Genomic DNA, 12716 nt, shown 5'->3' on the forward strand with positions numbered 1-12716 from the left:
AATTATTTTGTTATCTGTGTGTTTGTTTAAATTTGTTTTTATATCTTATGAATAATTCCTTTTATACAGTTTCTGAATATGTGGAGCATAACATAAGCAATTAGTTTTAATTATTTCGTTATCTGTGTGTTTGTTTAAATTTTGTATGATGACCTTCATGTCCATTTGTTTGGACTTGTGAAATGAAATGTATGTATGTATGTAATCCCTTCTATTAGTAATAGCAACATTGCAGCCCCTCAAATTGTTGCCATAGTAACCTTAAAGTTACTGGAATGCCTTAACCAATCTTCATGAAACTGGGTACGTACTCAATAAATCCCTCTCCTCAGAAATACCAACACTGCAGCCTTTCAAAAGAAAGTAGGCTATTAATTATAAATTGCACATTAAAGTTATGTCTGTTGAACAGAGCTAGCCTAGTGATTGGGACTAGCTTGGTTTAATGGACTCAGTTGAGTAGGATCCTTTCCCCTTTTTTACACATGATGATGGAAGCAGGGCCAGCTTCTGAAATTCTGTGTAATTTTAAATACAACTAAAGACAATGGAATTTGTTCACCAAATTAATTTGTTATGTGTAGGTTGTGTAATTATTAAAATTTTAATTTCTGCTCATCTCTGTATGCATGTGGAAGCATTAGATAAAATTAATGTTTCTAGGAGTTCAATAAGTTTTGTTCTCAGTATCAGGAAACATTTTATCAGGGATATAAAATTCTGTATATTTTATACATTCTTTTACAAATGTTATAAATAATTTTTTTCAATTCATGCATCCTGTTGTTTTATTATATACAGTTCTTTATTAGAGCCCGTCGCAACACAACAATACAATGGTCAAGGCTAGAATTAGCTTAGCTACATGTTGCAATCAGTTGCAATCTACATTCCCTACAGAATGGACAAAATACACTGTAAGATGAGGTACCGGGCAAATGATTAATGGCAAAACTATACTACATCTATATCACGGACCTCCAAGCAGTTTATTACATGTATACAAGTCTTGATTATACTGCTGTATGTCCGCGGGAATATAAAAAAAGTGCAACAACTGAGTTGATACACTGATATGTTGGGATTTTGGACTNGATGATATGGAATATCACACGAAGAGTTTTTAACCATATTTTACGCAGTAACTTTTGTTTTTATAATAAGTTTATAGTCCATTGTATTTTTATACCATATATTTTATAATGTAATAATTATCAAGTATCCAGCTTCACCATCGCAATTGCAGTTCAATAGTGTGTGAATATGGTAAACATGTAGGTAAGCTAATTTTAGCCTTGACCATTGTATTGTTGTGTTGTGACAGACTCTAATAAAGACTTGTATAAATTATTTTTGTTGTGCCCTGTATTCCGGAAGATCACAGTTGTGACAGGCTTTTCATATTTTGTTAAATTATTATTGTCAAATCCAGAAAAGTGGAAACCAGACGGTCTAATTCCCAGGAATGGACAAATCTGGCAGAATTTTCTAAGGAAAGCTGTGGCTCAGAAAGGGCCGTTTTGCCAGCGAGGATGATGATTATCATGTAAATTAAGTATTTAGTAGCAGAATACTAACATCAGTAAATATTTTTAAGGGGGGGATCAGTATTTTGATTATGCATATAATATTGAATTGAGGGCAAGCGGTAGCATAGTTGGTTGAGGCACTATGCTAGAAGCTGGAAGGTTGCGGGTTCAAGTCCCGATGAGGTCATTGGATTTTTTCAATTGACCTAGTCCTTCCAGCTGCACTATGGCCCTGGGTTCAACTCAGCCTTTAACAGAAATGAGTACAAGGAATTAATTAAATAATTTTCCTGGGGAGTAGAACGAGGCCGCCGCTTAAGGCTGACAACTTTACCGCCATCTTAGAGCCGATTGTCTAGATAATAGGGACCCCCAATGTCTCACAACCCTGTGGGCCTTCACGGCCTGTTACAGGGATGGCTGTACTTTTTTTACTGTAATGTTGAATTAGTACAGTAGAACCGTATAAAGTACATGCGGTTTCTTTTTCTTATTGCTAAAAAACAAGTATTAAAAGCATCTGCTATTGTCACCTTGAATTTTAGGTTTATGAAGGATCTTTGTCCGCTTGAACACTGAGGTCTTAGGTTCGAATCCCACTTTAGACATGGATGTATGTATGCATTTATTCTGTGTTTGTGCTGTTCTGTGTGTAGGCAGCGGCCTTGCAGCCAAGGAGTTTTACCAGCTGTGTGTAGGGTTATGGAACTAAAAAAAGGGCTGAGGCACAACAAAGGGCTGTAGAGCCATTGATGATTGAACGAAAGATTAGACCTCACAGGTTACATTACCATAGGTAGTAATTATAGATGTGTGTAATATGTCACCATATAAGTTTAACATTTCATGTAGAATAGTTCATTATAGGATGGTAACTGTGTTATTTCTATATGCCTAAAAATATCATGGCAGTAGATCATATTTGTTAAGTAACCTAAGAGCTTACAAAACTTCAAAATGTTGTTTTTCACCTCACAAATCTGAATGGTGTGAAGTTAAAATGTAAAAATGGGTTTTTGTCTAATATTGCATACTGCAGTTCCACAAGATTGGTTAGCGTCTTTTCATACAGTGTCCTGCTGAACACGAGGTTATAGGCTTTACCATAGCTGAAGTGGTTAGTAATTGGTTTCTTACTGCAGTAGCCTGGATTCAATCCCAGGTCAGGTTATGCGTGATTTGTGGTGGACAGTATGGCACTGAGGTAGGTTTTCTCCATGCATTTTGGTTTCCCCTGCCAATTCTCATTCCACCAACTTCTCCACATTCATTAATCAACCTGTCATTGACGCTGTATAGTCTCAACATGGGTAGCATTGCTAAACAGCCAATCAAAAACACACATGGTTGAATATACTATATATTATAGGATATTGTAATGCAGTTATGGCTGTCACTGATTGGATAATGAATGAATTAAATTTTCTTCTTTATTCATTCCTAGCTATGTGGTAGTGTAGTTGGTTGAGGCCCTATGCTACAAGCTGGAAGGTTGCGGGTTCGATTCCTGACAAGGTCATTGGATTTTTCAGTTGACCTAATCCTTCAGCTGCAGTATCGCCCTATGGTCGACTCAGCCTCTGGCAGAAATGGGTACCAGGAATTTCCTGGGAGTAAAGGGTGGCCGATCAGCCAGCATGTAAGGCTGACAACCTTACCGCCAGCTGTTAACCCATTGCCTACAAAATGTGGGAGTCTTGACATCTCACAACCCTATGGGTCTCCACAGCCAGTTACAGCGATGGCTTTACCCCTTACCTTTACCTTTATCCGTTTGTGATCCACCTGGTTGCTGTATATCATAATTTACTGCATATTGAGAAAGTAATTTTACTGATGTTGCAGTCACCATTAGTGTTGTTTTTAAAATCACACAAACTTTTTTTAATTACACTTAATTTCCTCTAACACATTTCTTGATCATAAATCCTTCCATGTTTTAAAGCTGAGCAGGTTGGTGCAGTGGTGGTGCGTGGTTTGAATCTTGATTCTGACATCACATATCCTGATTAAGGCTCGCTGTTTTTCTTCAGCCCTTCCAGGAAAATGCTATGATAGTACAGTAAAACTTGGTTATAGCAACATCGGTTTCTGCAACACCTTGTCTATTGCGTCTTATATTCAATGGTACGAACTAATTCCTCATAAAGCAACTGTTTTTATACCTTGCTTAGTACGATATGCACAAATGCATCAACCTCTTATGTAACGTCATTTTCATTCTGAATTTCTCTGATATGGACATTGAACGTAATTTAGAAAGTGTGTATTGGGCAAGTAACAGGAAACAGATGAAGATAACTGATTACTGTACTCGTATCTAGGTACAGTAAGGCACAACAATTGATGTAATCTACTGTAATTTGGTGAGTAGGCCTACCTTTAATATACAGTATTAGTGCGGTGTGTATTGTCAGTGAAAAGCGCTGTAATATGTCTTTGATATTNATACAAATGGATTCATTATTCACTGATCATCCTACCATTTGACACTGTAGAACATAAAATAAGCAAGCTCAACTGTTTCAGTATCTTGTAATAGGAAAATAAATGCTTATGTTAGGTCATCATTGGCCTATATGATGTGTTAATTCAGAATTCAAATAATTTATGGGAAATTTTTGTAAGTAAGCTTAGCTATTTTAGTATCTTGGAATGGGTAAATTTATGCTTATTTGGTTTTGTCAGACAGTTGAGTTTTTTGTTCGTGTGTGATGTTTTACTGCAATCAAATTTTCTTTTATGTTCTTATGTAAATATTTTCTTATGGTTCTGTGTTCCTGAAAATCATATTAATGTAAAAATGTAAATTCTGAAGTGCCTCGGATGGTCATAGCAGCTGTGGTAACTGATATTTAAACAGACATAAGCTGTAGTGTTTAAGCATACTTATATTCAAGTTGCCTTGAGTGACGAGCTATATTCAGTGACAAACCAATTTTTGTTTCTCTCCAGTAAATTAACATCATCAGCATAAAACTGTGACTGATTTATCTTGTTCAGACCCAGTTCACTGCAACCTTTCTCATGCTGTAGCCAGAGGAAAGAAAATATGAAATGCAGTGGGGATAAAGCATCTCCTAGTTTCAGGTTAATCAATGGGAAATGGATTAGACAAATTCTTACCTGTAGACACCCAGCTGTAGGTATAATTTAAACTAGTTTCATGGGTATAAGAATTCAGTGAGAATACTTAAATATTTCTCTCCTCATTAAAATTGTAGGTTTTTTGAAGTCTATAAACAACTGCTGTAGTCCCATTTCTTCTTTAGTGTCTGATTAATGCAGAATATCTAATTATCAGTTGCCCTATTGTATTAAAATTTACGCTGATGATTGTTAGTAAGTCTACTTGTATATGGAGCTAATTTAGACAGGAATATTTGATAAGATTTTTATGCAGCTGCTGTCAGTAATATTTCTTGAAAGTTGCAATCACAAAATATACAAGTAATTAAGGTATGAGAACAGTATCATTGAAACTGATTGATTATTATAGCCATCGCTTGATAACTGTTACCACTTTCTCATATGCATAGTATCTGTGAGAAAATACAGTATGCACCAAAATATGCAGTACTTTAACTAATGCATCTCGAACACGTATGTGCATTTGTTGACGGGGCATAGCTCCAGCCGCATGTGTTCCCAGTAGCGAAAAAGAAGTTGTGTTGTGCAGTTGTTGGATATGGATCTCTCGACGGAGGTAAAAGTATTCATAGTTGAGTATTATTTCTGCTCATACAGAAGTGGTCACCAGACATCTTGCTTGGTTTTGAGCGGCCAGATGTTACCGTCCAGAAACCGCTACACAGTACACGTGTGACGATATGGTGTGCCATCTCAGCACATGGTATATTAGGCCCCTATTTCATTGAGGATGAGGAAGACAATGTTCTTACTGTCACCCAGGAACGCTACAGGGACATGGTGATCGGACCATTTCTTCAGGATTTGAGAAGGTTCTGTCGTGGAAGGGGCCTTCACATGAATTGAGAGTGGTATCAACAGGACGTCTTTTCATTTCAGTACTATATTTTTGGCACATACTGTATTTTGATGGTGAGAAATCAGTCTCAAGACTTTGGCAGATTTACACATTCTCAGCCCCCTGAATAACAAAAACGGTTTTTGTAATGCCATATGTCTTGTTTGTATGTACCAGTATGTATATGTGTATATATATGAGCCCTCACTAGCACATGAATGGTTACATGTGCTTTATTCATATTTGATATTTAAGAATTTATCCGTCATAGGTTACTGCAATGTGAATTTGAAGATTCTGCTCCAAAAATAGGAGAATTTCAGATAGGCTCCAAAAAAAACAAAATGACACTGCTATAGCAGTTATGATTAAATTTCAGTAACTTATAGATACTGTCTCCCTAAATAAAACTACATTGATGTTATGCTTAGGAAAATAATGATACAAAGACTAGGGGCCCAGATGTTTATGCAGCATACTCATGATCTAGCTTGTATAATCAGTGAACCAACAGTGGTGTGTCAGAGAACAAAGAATTTATCTCCACATCGTGTATCCTGTTGCATGCCCCAAACATATATAGTACACATTGAGCTAAGCAGAGTGTAGTACATACATAATGCCCATACAAGGAAGTGCACACGATATAATTAACAGTCACAAGTATCACACAACTTTGTATCGATGAACACATGTACCTTAGCAGTACATGTTACAATAGCTTTCATATACAAGGTGCGTCAATGAATCGGGCGATTTGGCAGTGGTGTTTTTTCCCGGATTGGTTGGAGTGGGCAGATTGTTACTACTGCCACCCAGCAGCCTACTTCAAAGCATTTTAGTTGCAGTGGAGCTGTGGACTGGAGCACAACGTGCTTTGGCTGTGAAAGCATTTTACAAAAACCATTGAAAAGTATTCATTTAGGAATATAACTCACATTTTTTATTGAATCTGAAAAATTTGTCATCAATTTATTTTGTGCAGCACTTTCAAGACATACAAGTAATGTACAGATGCATTCAGGCTGCAGGCCAATGTAACATTGAGTGCTATTTTGTTTCAGGCAAGCGAGGATCAGGAGGTACCAAAAGAGCAGCTGTACAAGACTGTGCAGAGTATATTAGATGAGATAGGATATAACCGCCGTTTGCCAGTGATCCGTTGGTTGGGCCTGTTGCTACTCAAAGTACTGAAGAGAACATGCAATGGCTTATATGTAAATGAAACCAGTATTAATAGGGTGAGTTTCTGTCAAGATTGGTTGGTCCTTGTCCTGCGAGGGGACTCTCAGGTGTTCCATTCCTTCATTTTTGCCTTTACCATTTTCGTGCATCATTTGTACCATTCTGTAATCACCTCTTTCTTCTTCCTCACTGTCACTCTTTGCATGCTGAATGGCTACCACATCATCCCCATATTCGTCATCTCTTCCTCATATTGGTTTGGCCATGTTTGTCTACCACAACAATTACCATTTTCTTCCTCTTCTAGGGTTATTTAGTTATTAGTGTTCAAAGTCTCCTGCAGTCTTAAAACCCTGCCTCACCAGATGAAATCTTTCCTATGTCTGAGGTGCTTTCCCGTGATTTCAGCATGACTTCCAACCTGTGTATCTCTACAGGGAACTGAAAAGATGAAGCTTCATATTATTTTATTTATTATATTCATATTATTTCTTGCTTGCTCTCTTGTGGCTCTTATTTGGTGATTCTTGTGTGAATTATCTGATTGTAATTTCTTGTTTATTCATATGTTTGCTTTGGATTGACATGGAAGTTCGGGTGTTTGAAATGTTGGTCCTAATGTTGCCCCCTGATGATGCTGTGTTAATTGTGTAGCTGCACAAACTAATACTGCTGTTGCTGCCACACATCTTGCTGGAATACCCTCATTATGATGGGGAATGTCAAACATTTCACCTTCGTGGTTGGTTGTGGAACATATTAGATGATCACTGTAATGTACGTATGTCTTTATGCTGCAGGAGTGGACAAGTCTATAAAACTGATTGTATTTTAATTCTCTTCTGGAATCATGTTATGCTTACTATTGCCTTTAAAGATTGACTGGCCCTTGTACAGCCTTTTGAAATATTTTTCTTTTGATTTTTTTCTTCATTTCAACATGCTTTAAGGTGTATGTGGGTTTGTAAAATTGACTCCTTTATTCTCCTGGCCGAGTAGTCCCTTGGTCATCATTTCTCATGATCTAGCTTGCACTTACACTGCATGCTTTGCAGTCAGTTTTTAACCTTAGTTTCTTTTACATCCTTACATGCTGTAGTGAGACCATCATGCAGTTTGACAAGTCTTTGATTGTATTCTCTTAAATAAGGGATATTTTAAAATGAAGAATGCCATCTTCTTGGATGTGGCGCCATGTAGATCTTGTGTGAACTGACGTTCCTCCGAAACATCGGTTCACACAAGATCTACATGGCGCCACATCCAAGAAGACGACATTCTTCATAGTCATCGCCGTGATAACCTCAAATCTTAGATATTTTAACTTGATTTTAATCAAGGCTCAAATAATCATATCTGCTGCCATGCCCATAAACCCACTCATGCACAAAATAGGGTGAGTTACATAATAGTACTGAATTTTCTTTGGAGTGAAAACAACTCAATCTGTGAATCCATGGTCTGCAGTCTTGGTAATGAGGATTGAAGTCCTGGTGGCAATGTTAGGATTTAGTGGATATTAGGACCTCTTTCACTGAAGATTAAGGTGGCTGGAATTCGAAGATAACTACCCTTGTCCATTCAGGACTAAGGTTGTGATTGATGTATTCATTCTTATGCTGCCAAACTGAAGAATATTTTACCTTCATTGATACTGAAATTGTCTATAGGCATTAGCATGTTTAGGCTGGTGTCATGAATAGAAGACTGTTCACAGAATTTTCTGTATATACAGGACCTAAATAAACTTTTGAATCACTGGGCCAAATTGCATAAACTGCTGGAGATTACTGTCTTCTGCAATACGCTGCTGATACAGTGGTACCTCTCCACCAAATCACATGGCATAATATCCCAGAAGACGTTAATTTTCAGTCACCACTGTGAGAACTTCAAATCTTATATTGTAAACTTCACTGAGGATAACAATTTGTACAATGGTCTTTCATGGATATTTTTTGTGAACTCCACATAGTAGCTGAGGGACATGAGAGTGGGTGGTCCAAACTTTTCTCTAAGAATAACACTGTGCCCTGTGGACTATTCAGAATTATACATTAAGTTATTCTGTTTCAGTTGCACCATTACTTTCTTTGTATTCTTGTTGCTTCTCTTAACTAATTTCCACTGTTTATCATTGTAGGTGTTGTCAGTGATGGGTGACAACCCCGTAATCTTCGCACCTAGTCATCGAAGCTATGGGGATTTCATACTCATGTCTTATATCTGTTTCCACTACAAGATTGAAATTCCAGCGATTGCAGCTGGCATGGGTAGGCAGATATTTGTTGAATTGATTATGAGAGTCATTTTACACATGTGCCATGTACACAGTGAGTCCAGGTTCTGTTAGGACTGTGTTCATTAAAAATACAAGACGTGAATTATTTTCAAAATTTCACTCTTTATTCAAAATAGTCTCCTTCTGAATCAATACATAACTGGAATCGATTGAAAGGTTTTCAAAAACAGTCACTATACTCTCTTTGTGGAATCACATTTAAAACTGTGGTACATTCCCTTTGGATGTTCTGGATGGTGTCGTAACTGTCTCATTTCATCACCAACTTAACTTTTGGGAACAACCAGAAATCTGCTGGAGCCAAATCTGGCGAATACGGAAGATGATCAAGGACTGTGATCACTCTTCTGGCCAAAAAATCGTGCATGATCTTCGATTTGTAGGATGGAACATTGTCATGGAGGAGTGACCAGGAACCTTACTCTCGATATTCAGGTCGAATTCGAAGAATTCTCGCCCACAAATGATTGAGGACTCCAAGATAATAATCCAAATTCACTATTTGACCTTCTGGCAGAAATTCCTTGTGAATGATTCCATTGGAATCGAAGAAAATGGTTAGCAGTGTCTTTCCTCGACTCTTTTGCATGCGCACTTTCTTTGGTTTCGACTTCTTTGGGCTCAACCATGCTGCACTCTGCTGCTTTATGAGAGGCTCATATTGAAAACACCATGTCTCCTCACCAGTAACAATTGATATTGTAAATTTTGTATAACTTTGGGCCGACCGTAACATGTCTTTGCAGTGTTCCACTCTGGCATGTTTTTCATCGCCTAACAGCGCGTGCAGTACAAACCGCGCACATACCTTCTGTTTGCCCAAATCCTCAGTCAACATTTGATGCACAGTACTTTTTGGTATTCCCAAACACTCCACGATGAGTCTTGCAGAAACACATCTGTCTGATGCAAGGATTTCGGTCACTTTTTCCACATTTTCTTCAGTGTGACTTGTTCTCGGCTTTGATGCATGTGGAGCATCTTCAGTGTCCTCCCTGCTGTCACGAAATACAGCATACCATCGAAAAATGTTTGAGCGACTCAAACAACCACTACCGTGTACAGTTTTCATCATTTTGTGTGCTTCTCCAGCTGTTTTTCCTAACTTCAAACAAAATTTGATGTTGATTCTGTGTTCAACCGCCATTTTCCGATGAGCATCAGAACAGTACTGTTACATTCAAGGTGAGAACACATGATGCAGCAATGCTTACGCTTTGAAATTATAGACAGCAACAGTTGAAACTTCAAGAATCTTAATGCCACAACTTGCCAACAGATAGCATTGCAGGACAGAATTAAAACAATGAGTCCTAACTGATCCTGGACACACCGTGTATGTATGTCCGATACTTCTAGGTGTTTGAGTTCAATTTCTGGATTCATACTGTCATTGTTTTAAATGACAGCTGTGTTATGTCTGTCTGGGTCTCCTTCCTAATGACTTTTCAAGCAACTGACAGATTTTCATGAAAGTTTAAATGAAGATTGTGCCAATGTAAACCATATCACCTTTCTATTATTTTTTCTTCCTAACTTCAGAACATGGGAGCTGTTTAATTTTCTGAGATAGGAGTAATAACAGTGCTACTGAATTGGGTCCTGAAATGTGATGTGTAGTAGATCTTAAAAAATCATACTAGTTTTGTTGAAATCATGTTTATTAGAAAATATATGGAAAATTGTGAATCTACTGTAGCGGGAATTATGCTCAGAAATAAGTTAATAATTTGGAACAGTCCATGTTAAATGGACAATATTGTAACGTGTTTCGATACTGAAGACACCGTAGAGATCGTTAATTGGTTTATTAAACAACCTACAATTAATTATAACAATATTGCGGGGTTTCACAATTTATAACCCTATTCGCAAATCAAATCACGCTATTGTCAGTAGTCTACACGTTTCACAGTACGGGAGCTATATAAGTGTTACTGTATCACACACTCCCAATCAATTCTCAGTTATCACAAACTGTCACTGATTATCACACTTTCACTCGTAACTCGCCGCTGGCTAGCTTCCAACTCGACTCGCAGGCTGCTGCCTTGAGAACTGTTGATAACACACTCGCTTGACTACTACTGAACTTGGCGATAGCCACATTACAACTCTCCTCGCAAGCAGCGCAGCTCTCTTATATAGTGGCTGTGTGTGCCTGTTACGTAGCAACGCTGTTGGAAGTTGGGTTACGGGTACGTAGCATTGCGTGTTACGTTACCGTGCGGAGGGGGAGTGGGGAGCGCTGACTCATCTGCCACGTCACTGTGGCCTGAGTTGCCATGTTGCTGCTGGGTAGGGAGGGGTTCTCCGTTGCGCAACATGTCACAATATTCATGCCTGTCACATTTTGAAATTCCTAAGAAAGGAAACTGAAACTAGTATAGAGATCAAAGTGTAGCCCTATAATTTTGTATCTTAGAACCCACATTGATCTTCAAAATTATATGTGGGTGCCTGAGGGTTAACATGGACTTTATTTTTTTTATGAAGATATTGGACAAAAGATATCTCTTTTATGGAGAGTTTGTGGCAGCACTACACTCATTGTATTGCAGCCAGCTATGTGCTCCACTTGTGCACGTTAGAGCTGTTACATGATGGCATCAGACATTGTCACTTCTGGTGCAGAAGCACTGTATCATCAAATTCCTTATGAAAGAGAGGGTGAAACCAGCAGAATTCTTTCTTGTGTCAAATGCAGAATATGGGGAAGAGACCCTGTCACATGCAAATATCTATAATAAATACAGTAAGTTTTCTGAATGCCATGAAGAAGTCTAAAAAATTCGGAGACGCAGCTGTCACCTGGCAAGACCATGACGAGAGAATGATTCATGGTGATTTTCTTCCACGTGGTTTAACAATGAATTACAGTAAATTGCTCCACAATGATGTGCATGAAGCAGTTCAGGAGAAAAGACCTGGGAAAGTGTAAGATCATCCTACTGCACGATAATGCTTGTTCTTGTACAACAAATTTGATAAAGGTGCCATTGACAACAATTTGCTGGGAAATCATGAACCACCCTCCTAAGTGATTTTCGTTTGTTTTGGCCATTGATGATGGATGTAGGAGGACAGGAAAATCAAACTGATGATGACCTCAAACACAGTGTCCTGAACTCACTACATATTCAGAATGAAACATTTTATGCTGCTGGCATCAGTAACTTTCCGAGACAATGATAAAATATACACTCAACTCTTGATTGTCCGGGATAATGGTGGGGATGGAAATCACGATTAATCGAAAACCTGGTTAAGACAAATTTTATTACAAGTAGTACTGTAATACTGTACCTTCGTAATACTATAGGTCTTCCTGTATTTAAATTTATTCAACCTCATTTTTATGTCATCTAATGGCCTATTTAATACTTGTTTTACATTACACTGAAGTATGAATTAGTTATTTCAATCACAGTGTTCAACAATATCCAACACTTTTTATGAATATTCACACTTAACACTTAAAAAGTTTAATATTGTCCTTTGCTTTTTCGCGCCATTTTCCTTTTTACGGACATCTGTACGAAGCCTACATAATATTAACTTGTCACTTAATAAACTGTTTTCTTCACTCTCAAGATAGTCTAGCAAGAATTCCAAATGATTAAGAGCAGCACCATGTGATATTTTCTTACTAGCAGCACTCTCCACCTCTTCCTCATTCCCACTTTCTTCCCACTCTTCTGGCTGCACCCCC

The 12716-nt window shown here is 37.8% G+C and overlaps 1 protein-coding gene across 6 annotated transcripts in view; it reads left to right on the plus strand.

Annotated features, from left to right (window-relative positions):
• LOC111869804 (dihydroxyacetone phosphate acyltransferase) overlaps positions 1-12716 on the plus strand; it is an 81144-nt gene that overhangs the window by 39386 nt on the left and 29042 nt on the right. For all 6 annotated transcript variants that reach the window (XM_023861578.2, XM_023861577.2, XM_023861584.1 and 3 more), the window contains exons 3-4: positions 6582-6758; positions 8846-8975. In XM_023861578.2, coding sequence (XP_023717346.1) covers positions 6582-6758; positions 8846-8975 — 307 coding nt within the window. The remainder of the gene's footprint in view (positions 1-6581; positions 6759-8845; positions 8976-12716) is intronic.

The sequence above is a fragment of the Cryptotermes secundus genome, unplaced genomic scaffold, assembly GCF_002891405.2.
Source record: "Cryptotermes secundus unplaced genomic scaffold, Csec_1.0 scaffold123, whole genome shotgun sequence".
Taxonomy (NCBI): Eukaryota; Metazoa; Arthropoda; class Insecta; order Blattodea; family Kalotermitidae; genus Cryptotermes; species Cryptotermes secundus.